This window comes from Numenius arquata, chromosome 15 (genome assembly GCF_964106895.1).
Source record: "Numenius arquata chromosome 15, bNumArq3.hap1.1, whole genome shotgun sequence".
NCBI classification, from domain to species: domain Eukaryota; kingdom Metazoa; phylum Chordata; class Aves; order Charadriiformes; family Scolopacidae; genus Numenius; species Numenius arquata.
In genome coordinates this window covers 12,831,658-12,843,459 of record NC_133590.1, presented here as the reverse complement: position 1 = coordinate 12,843,459, position 11,802 = coordinate 12,831,658, and the positions used below count along the sequence as shown (strand labels likewise).

Genomic DNA, 11,802 nt, shown 5'->3' with positions numbered 1-11,802 from the left:
GCAAGAATAGTCCATCAAATTACTCAACCAATGTGATCAGCTGCAGGTGTTTACCAGGGCTTAAGTTATCTGGTATGGAATTGGTTTCTTCACTTTATATTTCAAAAGAAACCCAACGAGTGAAAAGCAACTGCCAGGGGCCTGACAGAGATAATAAATGGCGGGTGAGAAACACCAGCTGGAGCAGGAGCTGAATTTATTTCTCCTGGATGACAAAAGCACCCAGCTCTGCGAAGGACGAGAGGACCATCAGATGGTTACATCTGATCCCTCACCTTGCTATTTCTGAAACATTAAAAAAGACTAAAACTGGCATTATAGATCAGGTTTGAAGACCAGTCACTTTCTTGCACTCTGATGCATCCAGGGTATTCCAGATACACATCGAACAAGGATTATATCAGTAGAGCTTGTTTACAGAACTTAAACTGCTACTTAAGCATTTCAGTCTTACCGTTAAGAAAAAAAAAACCCGACAAACAAAAAGCTTAGAGATCAAAAATTTGTCTGGGAAGCTTTCAAACTGGCTTTGCAGACATGGCAGCTACAAACGGCAGGCAGTTTGGGAACAGGTGAGTTCCACAGAGCTGCCTGTGCCCCGTCTCATCAGACTCCCCGCAGGGCTGCTGAATTAGCATTTTTGTGACACGCAGATGAAGACGAGTGACGTGAAGTAGGATTAATAGGCAGGAGACAGTAAGCTGATTCCTAACTTTTATTGTGGATTGACAGCAGCAGCATAATTTCATTCAGAATTAAGTTGGCATTTAAAGATGCTGTCTGCTAAAGGAGACAAAATTTTATTCAAAATCACTTGCATTCTGTTTCTCAGCACCACCTTCCTGAAGTTCTATTGGGCCGGCAACAACGGTCACCCTTTCTTGGCCAGAGCTTGCCTCTCTCTTGGACCTGGTAATACAACCTTGGTAGCATCTGGAAGAATAGTCGTAGGCCCTGCAGACCACTAGTTCACACTGCAGGTAAACCGATGGACTGTAACGAATAAACTGGAAGGCATTGAATTTAAACCGGACCATGTATCTGTAGGGTGAGTAATAAGTAGCATAGGTAGAATCTCGGACACACCTACAAAGAAACAGAAAAACTCTCTTTAATATACTCTGCAATCAGTCATTTCCACACAATATAACACATAACATGAAAAGTGATTTTTAAACATGTTGAAAATGGTTGAGAAACCTGCAATTAGCTGGGAAAAGGAAGATGCCCTTCTTTGGCAGCATTGAGCCATGTTCCCTCCCCTCAGCCTGTGCTGTCTAGATCCCTAGTGTCTGTATGTTTTTCTGAAGGTGGATTATCCTTACCTGAGATATGTCATTGTTACATCTCTGATAATAAGAATCCATGGTGAAATGGCTATAGCCATTTAGTCTCTTAGTCACGTTTAAGCTGGGGAGTGTGTGTGTATTATATTTGGAGTCAATCCATCCCCCTTCCCCCAATAAACCCCAAATGCCCATGTTCATTAATTAGTTAGAAGCTGACATTAATGTGTGCTGTACTCACACTATTCCATTAAAAAAAAAAAAAAAAAAAAAAAAAAAAAAAAAAAGAGAGATACAGGGGTTCAAAGACAGTTCTATCTATAATTTTAAGGCATATGAGCTTACCCATTCCTGATTATATCATAGGTCACTCTCGTAAAATTGTGGGGAGTGGGGGATGCCACACATGTGTCCAGAAATAACACCAGGTTTGAATCAGAGCTGTGCAGGTAAGCTTCAAGAAACAAATTCTGGTTGATATTAACATAGTATGGTGAGTCATACACTGGCCGTGAGAAGGATGAGGAATCATAAAATGTAAGGTTTACGTCATATCTGCTATACTGCGTCTCATTGACTTCAAAATTGTCCTCCGCAACATACATTATCTGTGTCCATGTGTTCTGGAGCATTTTGCAGTGGATATGCAAGTGAAGATTTCTAGTTCTTGTGATTACAGTACCAGAAGAGGATCCTCTAATAAGGTTGGAATAGGTTATTGTATTGTTGTTTCCCTGTTTGGCATATAAAATAAAATGCAAAATTAATTAATATAGTCAGGTTTCCTATTATGCATTCTAAACTTTCCTATATCCTTACAGCAATGGGCACAGTAAATGCATTATTTCCCAGAAAGTCTACTGTGGAGAAGTCTGAACCTAGTAATTTCTGTTCTCAAGAACCTGTAATTTGCATGTAATATTCAGTGACTACAATGTGGACCTGAGAAAACTACTCACGCTACTTGCAGACATAACTAATTAAATACAACCCGTACAATTCTTTGAACATCAAATACCTGAAGGATCTGGTCCAGCACAGTATTTAAGCTTAAATCTGACCTAAACCACAATTGGTCATATTTAGTAAAGACTTTGAGACGTTTCTAATGACCACACTCAGCTTGGGACTTTGAAAATGTCAAGTATTTGCTTCCTACCACACTTTATTCTTTGGAAGATCAATAACAGGCTATAAGTGAATACTCTGGCAGCAGATGCAGGAAATCTGACTGTTAATAAGCCTTATCCCTCAGGAGAGGGAGAGGTAGCCCATAATCACCAGGACACTTCCAGTCTCTGCAGACCCCAGCACAGTTTTCAACTTGTGCTGGTTTTCAAAATGAATTCTTGGGTTTGAATTTTTTACACTCACAATATTTGCACATTCAGTGGAAACCTTTAAAGTCCTACCTCTCTCACTGTGCCGCAGCGGGTGTATGGTATGTCGAATATGACAGACTCTGATGTGATTTTGGGTTTACAAGAGGGGTCATTCAAGGAGAGTCTCCAAGGAGAGTAGCCTTGTGACTGAAGGAAGTATCTGCTCACAACTGCATGCATGTAGTCCGGCAAACACGACAGCTCTAGCAGATGGCAAAGAAAATACATTACAAGCTCACTGAAGTGACTGAAAAAGGTTATACATAAATAAACAGCATCTTTTGCAGGTGGAGTTCAGAATCCAAACCACATACTTCCGTCTCTATGCAAGTATGTCTATCTTTCTACCTCAAACCAAGAGAAAATGCTACACATCTAATTTAAAATAACATGAAATGAGCAATTCATTGAAGTGGTACAACGAGACTAACAAACAGTGAATTAGGAAATAATAGAGAAGCAGGTTTCTGCTTTAAATTTGAACTTACTTGTGCTCTGATCTGCTGTAGTGGAATAATAGTCAGCCTGAAACCCTCTGTATGTGTATCGAGAGTTACTGTAAAACCGGACAGTCAGCAGGTTTGAGGAAGATTCGTACGTGCGATAATAACCAGAACAAAATTTCCCAAGCAGGGGAGAGGTATAGAGTGGCCCATCATAGACTTCCACATAGTCAGACAGGCATCTGCCACCTTCCATCCTGGGGAGCAAACATGAATATTTAGTTAAATGCTTCTTTTTTCCCTTCTTTTTTTTTTTTTTTTTTTTTTAACTCCAATTAACTGTTCATAGCAAAAGAGTACATTTTACTGATACGATTATCAAATCTTTGGAACAGAAATTACAGCCTCCAATTTCTGTCTTATTAGATGTCAGCCACATTGTTGACTAAATAAACAAAAATGAATACATTTTTCATCCCAGATGCACTAAAAGCTGTGAAAAACACTCTTGAAATCAAGCAGCTCTCAGCTTAGTAAGTCCAAGGTATCGATCTCATACATCATCTTCCCATGTAATAAATTTTTACTTACTGAACATCTCTAAATGTGAGTACGACACGAAAGTTGTTCTCTACTTCTATTTCCCAAACACAGTTGGCATTGTTTGGATAATTTCTGGGGTAAAATGGACTCTGTAACGTCCCAGATGGAGAGGAAAGCAAGCCTCCACAAGAATAGTCTTCTGCAGAGAAAATACAAGAAGAAAAACATACATACACACCATTTAAGCTTGCTTTTAGAATAGGTTTATGTTGAATTTTTAAGTCTAAAATTTGGAGGCAGTGAATTCCTCCAGCTTCAGTGGTCTTTCTATTAGGTTCATGTATCATCTGAATGCAGACTAAGAGATCCTAAGCACACAGAATAGCTTTTATAATGCTTATCTTCAATATCTGCTCTGGCAGGATAGAGTATTTGTCATAGAACTGCACAATCATTGAGCTGGACCTCTGGAGGTCAGCTGTTCCTTGAAAGAGGAAAAAGCCTCAGCTGAGCCTGGTTCACCTCTACTACAATTGCTAGTGACCAAAGGGAAGGAAAAAAACCATCAAAATTATTGTGTTTCTGAGTAAGAATGCTGACAAATATCCAATTCATAAACATGAAGACCTTATGTCACAGTCAAAAAGATTATATATAGATCAGTTGCAGCCTAATCAAATAACATGGGAATCAAGTCCAAGGAGTAAGAGTCATGCATTTCTGGGATAGTTTCAGTACAAGTTCAAACTACTCCAAGAAAAGAGAAACATGTCAATGGAAACCATCTTTGAATTATGTTCCAAGTTAGAAAAAACACACGTTTACTTATTTTAACCTAAAGAAAAAGAAAGATGCCTGTATAGATAGATCTTCTGAGGACTAAGAAATTTTCTTTTTTTTTTTTTTTTTTTCAGTTTCTAACAAAGACGAAAAAAACACATTCTCTCACTAACAGACCTAAAATTTACTACGAAAACAAACGAACATTTAAAATACGCACTATCCTCAAATGATGTGCTTAAACAAACAGCTGAAATAGGAATCAGAGAAATAATGATACTTAAGAAGTGGTCAAAACACAACACTTCCTAAGCACTTGTGAAATTCCTGCTCAAGAACAAGGAAGAGAATACAATGGGCGTGAAATCAACTGCAAGGTTATTTTGGGACAATTTGAAGGATTGTTCTTTTGGTATTAATGAAGAGGAAAATAAGTGAAATTATGAGCATTAACATTCCTCTCATTGGCTTTGGCAGGGGCGGTTGGACTAGATGATCTCCAGAGGTCCCTTCCAACCCCATATCATTCTGTGATTTTGTGGCCACAACCATGAGCAAAATATTTCTCTGCCTGCACTTGCACACACACACCCCCAATACGTGAGCCCCCATCTGGGGACCCCATCTCAGACATTCCGTATATGTTCTGCCCCAACATCAGGAAATACTTTTTCACTGTGAGAGTGACTGAGCACAGGCACAGGTTGCCCACAGAGCTGGTGGACCCTCCATCCTTGGAGACAGCCAAGAGCCATTTAGACTTGGCCTTGGGCAGTCAGCTCTAGGTGACTCTGCTTTAGCAGGGGGCTAAGACAAGATGTCATCCGAAGGTCGGTCCAACATCAGCGATGCTGTGATTTTCTGATCCATAACTTGGGGTAGGAGCTAGTCAGACCCCTAAATTCCCTGGACTTACCTGAAGTTGTTGACACCATGGGCATTGAGCTAGAGGTATCTGGTGCTGTAGGGAGAGAGCAACAGGTAAGTGAGCAAACGAGCAGCAATTTGCTGAAGAGAAACATCCATCCGGGAGTAATGTCTGCCCAAAAGGGCTCCAAAACACTAAAACCAGAGACCCACAGTAACCACCTTTATGAATGGCAGGTCCTTGTGTGGCTGCATCTCAAAATCTTCCCCCTCCACCCCACCAGCCCAGAGCACAGGTCGTGTTCCGCATGTGCAAGAACTCCATCAGCAGGGCCTCGCACACCAATGGAGGAACACCGTTGTTAACCACTGGGATGCTGGGACAGAGTAGAGCCTCTAAACATTTGCTAAGGACACCAGGCTGGGAGGAGGAGCTGATCTCCCAGAGAGTCCTGTTGCCATCGTGAGGGACCTAGAGAGGCTGGAGAAACGGGCCAAGAGGAACCTCATGCGGTTCAACAAGGAGAACTGCCAAGTCTTGCTCCTGGCTAAGAACATCCCAAGCACCGGCAGGCACTGTGGGCCGCCTGTCTGGGAAGTAGCTCTCCAGAAAAGGTCCCAGGGGTACTGCTGGACACCAAGTCGAACAACAGCCAGCAGTGCTTTAGCAGGGGGTGATTGGACAAGGGGACCACCAGAGGTCCCTTCCAAGCTCAGCCATCCTGAGATTGTGTGATGCTCAGCAAGGGCAAGAGAGAACCAGACCCCTCAACCCCTCTAACACCTACCGGTGGTTGACAAAACGGGGGGAGTCAAGGTGGAGCTGTCTGGCGCTGCAGGGAGAGAACAGCAGGTGAGTGAGTAGTATTTTGCCTCAGACAAAGAGGTGAAGAAAGCCCTGGCCCTGCCCATCAGTCCAAGAAACATTGTTCTGGCAGCAGTCTGGTGCCACTCCTGGCCAAAAAAGTTGCCCCTGAGATAACATGCCTGTCACTTGGGCCAGGGGGGTCTGGATGCCATCGGTTCATGTGTGCTTCTGCCCTGGCCAAGAGTAAAGGACAGCTCTGGTCATACCTGTGGTGCTGTTAGAGGCAGAAAATGAGGAGTAGTAGGCCCGGAAACCTCTCCGCGTGACGCTGCCGTCACTGCGGAACAGGATAGTCATCTGGTGCCCAGATGACCTGAAGACACGATGGTTGTTCCTGCAAACAGTGCCGAGGAGCGGGGTCCCAAGGTACCCTCCGTCATACACCTCAATGGCATCGTAAGTGCAGCTAACGCCTTCCAGCCTGCGGAGGGAGAGGAGCATGTCTGCCCTGTTGGCCATGACACCTCCCAGCGCGAGTGCCGGCAGGAGCTGCAGGGCTCAAGCAACCCAGCCCTGTTCCCACCATGGCCCCGGCATAGGGACAGATGTGGCCAAAGCTCCGTCATGAGGACGAAGCCACCCTTGAGCCCACAGCCAGCGCTGAGTGCCCTGCCCACACCACAGATACCACCCCACTGGACTCACTCGACATCCACAAACCGCAGCTCAATTCGGAGATCCACCTCGGGCAGCCGTATGTTCCAGATGCAGCGAGCGTTGTTGGGGTAGGAGTTGGGGTAGCCCGGGCTCTGGAATGAGCCAGACCAACCCAGAAGAAAGCCACCACAGGAGCCAGGGCCTGAGGAAAGGAGCAGAGCCCGGGGACGGGCAGAAAGCTCTTGAAATCTCACCACGAGAAGCCATCAGAGAAGGGCATGGCCACCAGCAAGGAGGCTCTGTCACAGCCCCAAGGAGACCCTCCCTCACCAGCACGTGGCTGCACCCCAAAGCCTCATCCCTGCGTCCCCCTAGTCTAGAGCACAGGTTGTGCTTGGCTCTGCCAGCAACCCCATCGGTGGGGCCTGGCCACCCAGCGGCACACCTGGGACAAGAGATAACCAGATCCCTCAACCCCTCTGGACATCAATATGTGGTCAATGACACAGGGGGAGTTCAGCTGGAGCTGCCTGGTGCTGCAGGGAGAAATCAGCTGGTGAGCGAGCAGCATTTTGCCTAAGAGGGACAACCTGTGGGGAGTCAACCCTCTCCAAAAGCCAGGCTCTTCCCAGTGGTGCCCAGGGATGGGACAAGCGGTCACGGGCACAAACTGAAACACAGGAGGTTCCACCTCAACAACCTCTGGAAACACTTTTGCCTGTGAGGGTGACTGAGCACGAGCACAGGTTGCCCACAGGGCTGGTGGACTCTCCATCCTTGGAGACAGCCAAGAGCCATCTAGACTTGGTCTTGGGCACTCAGCTCTGCATGGCCCTACTTCAGTCAGGGGATAGGATGAGATGTCCTGTAGAGGTCCCTTCCAACCTCTGCCATCCAGTGATCTATCTGTGGTCTATAAGTGGGGGCAGGAGCTAGTCAGATCCCTCAACCTCTCCGGACATACCTGTGACTGAAGACGTGGTGGGAGTCGTGCTGTAGATATCTGGTGTTGCTGGCAGAGAGAGCAGGAGGTAAGTGAGCAGCATTTTACAAAGAGAAACAACCCTCTGGGAATCACCTCTCCCCAAAAGAGCTCCAAAACACTAAAACCAGAGACCCACAGTAGCCACCTTTATGAATGGCAGGTCCTTGTGTGGCTGCATCTCAAAATCTTCCCCCTCCACCCCACCAGCCCAGAGCACAGGTCGTGTTCCGCATGTGCAAGAACTCCATCAGCAGGGCCTCGCACACCAATGGAGGAACACCGTTGTTAACCACTGGGATGCTGGGACAGAGTAGAGCCTCTAAACATTTGCTAAGGACACCAGGCTGGGAGGAGGAGCTGATCTCCCAGAGAGTCCTGTTGCCATCGTGAGGGACCTAGAGAGGCTGGAGAAACGGGCCAAGAGGAACCTCATGCGGTTCAACAAGGAGAACTGCCAAGTCTTGCTCCTGGCTAAGAACATCCCAAGCACCGGCAGGCACTGTGGGCCGCCTGTCTGGGAAGTAGCTCTCCAGAAAAGGTCCCAGGGGTACTGCTGGACACCAAGTCGAACAACAGCCAGCAGTGCTTTAGCAGGGGGTGATTGGACAAGGGGACCACCAGAGGTCCCTTCCAAGCTCAGCCATCCTGAGATTGTGTGATGCTCAGCAAGGGCAAGAGAGAACCAGACCCCTCAACCCCTCTAACACCTACCGGTGGTTGACAAAACGGGGGGAGTCAAGGTGGAGCTGTCTGGCGCTGCAGGGAGAGAACAGCAGGTGAGTGAGTAGTATTTTGCCTCAGACAAAGAGGTGAAGAAAGCCCTGGCCCTGCCCATCAGTCCAAGAAACATTGTTCTGGCAGCAGTCTGGTGCCACTCCTGGCCAAAAAAGTTGCCCCTGAGATAACATGCCTGTCACTTGGGCCAGGGGGGTCTGGATGCCATCGGTTCATGTGTGCTTCTGCCCTGGCCAAGAGTAAAGGACAGCTCTGGTCATACCTGTGGTGCTGTTAGAGGCAGAAAATGAGGAGTAGTAGGCCTGGAAACCTCTCCGCGTGACGCTGCCGTCACTGCGGAACAGGATAGTCATCTGGTGCCCAGATGACCTGAAGACACGATGGTTGTTCCTGCAAACAGTGCCGAGGAGCGGGGTCCCAAGGTACCCTCCGTCATACACCTCAATGGCATCGTAAGTGCAGCTAACGCCTTCCAGCCTGCGGAGGGAGAGGAGCATGTCTGCCCTGTTGGCCATGACACCTCCCAGCGCGAGTGCCGGCAGGAGCTGCAGGGCTCAAGCAACCCAGCCCTGTTCCCACCATGGCCCCGGCATAGGGACAGATGTGGCCAAAGCTCCGTCATGAGGACGAAGCCACCCTTGAGCCCACAGCCAGCGCTGAGTGCCCTGCCCACACCACAGATACCACCCCACTGGACTCACTCGACATCCACAAACCGCAGCTCAATTCGGAGATCCACCTCGGGCAGCCGTATGTTCCAGATGCAGCGAGCGTTGTTGGGGTAGGAGTTGGGGTAGCCCGGGCTCTGGAATGAGCCAGACCAACCCAGAAGAAAGCCACCACAGGAGCCAGGGCCTGAGGAAAGGAGCAGAGCCCGGGGACGGGCAGAAAGCTCTTGAAATCTCACCACGAGAAGCCATCAGAGAAGGGCATGGCCACCAGCAAGGAGGCTCTGTCACAGCCCCAAGGAGACCCTCCCTCACCAGCACGTGGCTGCACCCCAAAGCCTCATCCCTGCGTCCCCCTAGTCTAGAGCACAGGTTGTGCTTGGCTCTGCCAGCAACCCCATCGGTGGGGCCTGGTCACCCAGCGGCACACCTGGGACAAGAGATAACCAGATCCCTCAACCCCTCTGGACATCAATATGTGGTCAATGACACAGGGGGAGTTCAGCTGGAGCTGCCTGGTGCTGCAGGGAGAAATCAGCTGGTGAGCGAGCAGCATTTTGCCTAAGAGGGACAACCTGTGGGGAGTCAACCCTCTCCAAAAGCCAGGCTCTTCCCAGTGGTGCCCAGGGATGGGACAAGCGGTCACGGGCACAAACTGAAACACAGGAGGTTCCACCTCAACAACCTCTGGAAACACTTTTGCCTGTGAGGGTGACTGAGCACGAGCACAGGTTGCCCACAGGGCTGGTGGACTCTCCATCCTTGGAGACAGCCAAGAGCCATCTAGACTTGGTCTTGGGCACTCAGCTCTGCATGGCCCTACTTCAGTCAGGGGATAGGATGAGATGTCCTGTAGAGGTCCCTTCCAACCTCTGCCATCCAGTGATCTATCTGTGGTCTATAAGTGGGGGCAGGAGCTAGTCAGATCCCTCAACCTCTCCGGACATACCTGTGACTGAAGACATGGTGGGAATCATGCTGTAGATATCTGGTGTTCCTGGCAGAGAGAGCAGAAGATGAGTGAGCAATATTTTTCCTAAATGGAACATCCTGTTGGGAGTCACCCCTCTCAAAAGTGAACAATGAAACCCAAAACCCACTGTCGGCACTTTAATGTGGCAGGACCGAGCAAGACGGCCTCAATACCCACTTCCCTAGTACTTGCTCAAGGTTTCACCCCTCATCATTAAGATCAGCTCCACAACTCTCCCACAGAAGAAGCAGTACTCAGTCCCAAAGGATTCCAAGTGATACCGCATCTCCATAAGCATCAGGGACATTACCCAGGGTCTGTAGGTGCAGCCCACATTTGGGTCTTGCCCTCTGATGGAGACAGAGCACCCCAAAGAGAAGAAGGATGTAAACAAAAATCTCTGGTTACCTGTTGGTGGCGGCACTGTTAGTCCCGAGTCTGGAAGGAGAAAACCAGAGGGCATGAGGCACTCGGACCCTTTGGCTCCCCTTGGAGCACATGCTCTAAACTCATGGAGGGCTACGGAAGGACCCATGGGGAGTATGGCCTGGCTCTAAACCACCCTCCTCCTCACACCCGGCTCTGCGCAGGAGCCAGGAGCGGTTACCCGAATCCCAGATCTCCCGGGCACAGTCTGCAAGAGCAGCCACAGTGCTCCCTCTGAAACATGGGTCCCTGCATCAGGGACATGGCCCCAGGACCTGCTGCCGCCCTGCAGAGCATGGAGCAAGGGCTGGCCAGCCTTCGCCCAGCCTCACACAAACCCCAGATGGGTTTTCTACAGGAGAAAGACACCAAAACACAAAAACCCACCTGAGCATATGACAGAAGCATCCCCGTGATAGCAGACAGAGCTGTGGTCATAGGAGCAGTACCACAAATAGTTTTCGGAGCCCTCACAATTCACCGCTGTCATCATGTACCAGTCCGAGCCGCTCGAAGGGAAATAGTGCATCACGCCAAGAGGCGAGCCGCAGCCGAGCTGTCTGCACACAACCTGGGCGTCTCGCATGTCCCACCGGTACCCACACACTTTCACCCAGCCTCCGAAATAGAAGATTTCCACGTTGCCTGCACATCCGTTCGGCCCACCTGTCAGCTGCAGCAACAGCTCTTTGGGAGACACGAAACCCTTGGTCAGGCCAGCAGTGCTCTGGCTTCACGCCATGACATTTGAAGGGACAGTGCAGGCTTCCAAGTCCTCCCTGGGCACGGCTGCCTCCTGACACCCAGTGGCATCCACCCACCGGGCCGGTAGCCCCTTCTCAGGCTCCCGTATTGGGGGGACAGAGAGGCTGTGGCAACAGCAGGCAGGCACATCTCCATGCCCAGGGCCACGATGAGGGCCCTGGCAGACAGACTCACCATCAGCTATGGCTGCGGAGGAAAAGAAGCAGAAAAAAAACACATAGAGAACAACCATATTAGGACAAATTCCTTGGGAGCCATCAGCGTGCTTAGCCTTTCCCCAGTGAGTCAAGTCAGGTCCCCAGTGAAGGGCATAAGCGATGGAAGATCACTTTTTTCCTAGCAAGGATGCTGGCTGCTGGAGGGCAGACCCATCCTCAAAATCCCAGCTCCCAAATAGCTTTGTTCTTGCACACCCACCCTTGGTCCCAGCCTAAAGCAAACACATGAGCTTTTTCATCATACAAGTTACTTCCCAAGAATAAAT

The 11,802-nt window shown here is 48.7% G+C and overlaps 1 protein-coding gene across 1 annotated transcript; it reads right to left on the bottom strand.

Moving 5' to 3' along the window:
- Positions 1-800: 800 nt before the first annotated feature.
- Positions 801-11,082, bottom strand: LOC141472294 (scavenger receptor cysteine-rich domain-containing protein DMBT1-like). The gene is made up of 13 exons (XM_074159208.1): positions 10,941-11,082; positions 10,104-10,151; positions 9,188-9,341; positions 8,749-8,963; positions 7,731-7,778; positions 6,815-6,968; positions 6,376-6,590; positions 5,351-5,395; positions 3,703-3,853; positions 3,157-3,368; positions 2,699-2,871; positions 1,632-2,020; positions 801-1,086 (listed from the first exon to the last, which is right to left on the bottom strand). The coding sequence occupies exons 1-13, from the start codon at positions 11,080-11,082 to the stop codon at positions 801-803; spliced, it is 2,232 nt and encodes a 743-aa protein (XP_074015309.1).
- Positions 11,083-11,802: the final 720 nt, after the last annotated feature.

What these genes read in the sequence shown, in the direction of transcription:
- LOC141472294 (XM_074159208.1), bottom strand. Translation starts at nt 11,082, where the DNA reads ATGCACTATTTCCCTTCGAGCGGCTCGGACTGGTACATGATGACAGCG. An exon ending in CTGCGGTTTGTGGATGTCGA is followed by an intron (nt 6,591 to 6,814) that starts GTGAGTCCAGTG and finishes CTCCCTCCGCAG; the next exon opens with GCTGGAAGGCGTTAGCTGCA. An exon ending in TATGATATAATCAGGAATGG is followed by an intron (nt 1,087 to 1,631) that starts GTAAGCTCATAT and finishes GTTTCTTTGTAG; the next exon opens with GTGTGTCCGAGATTCTACCT.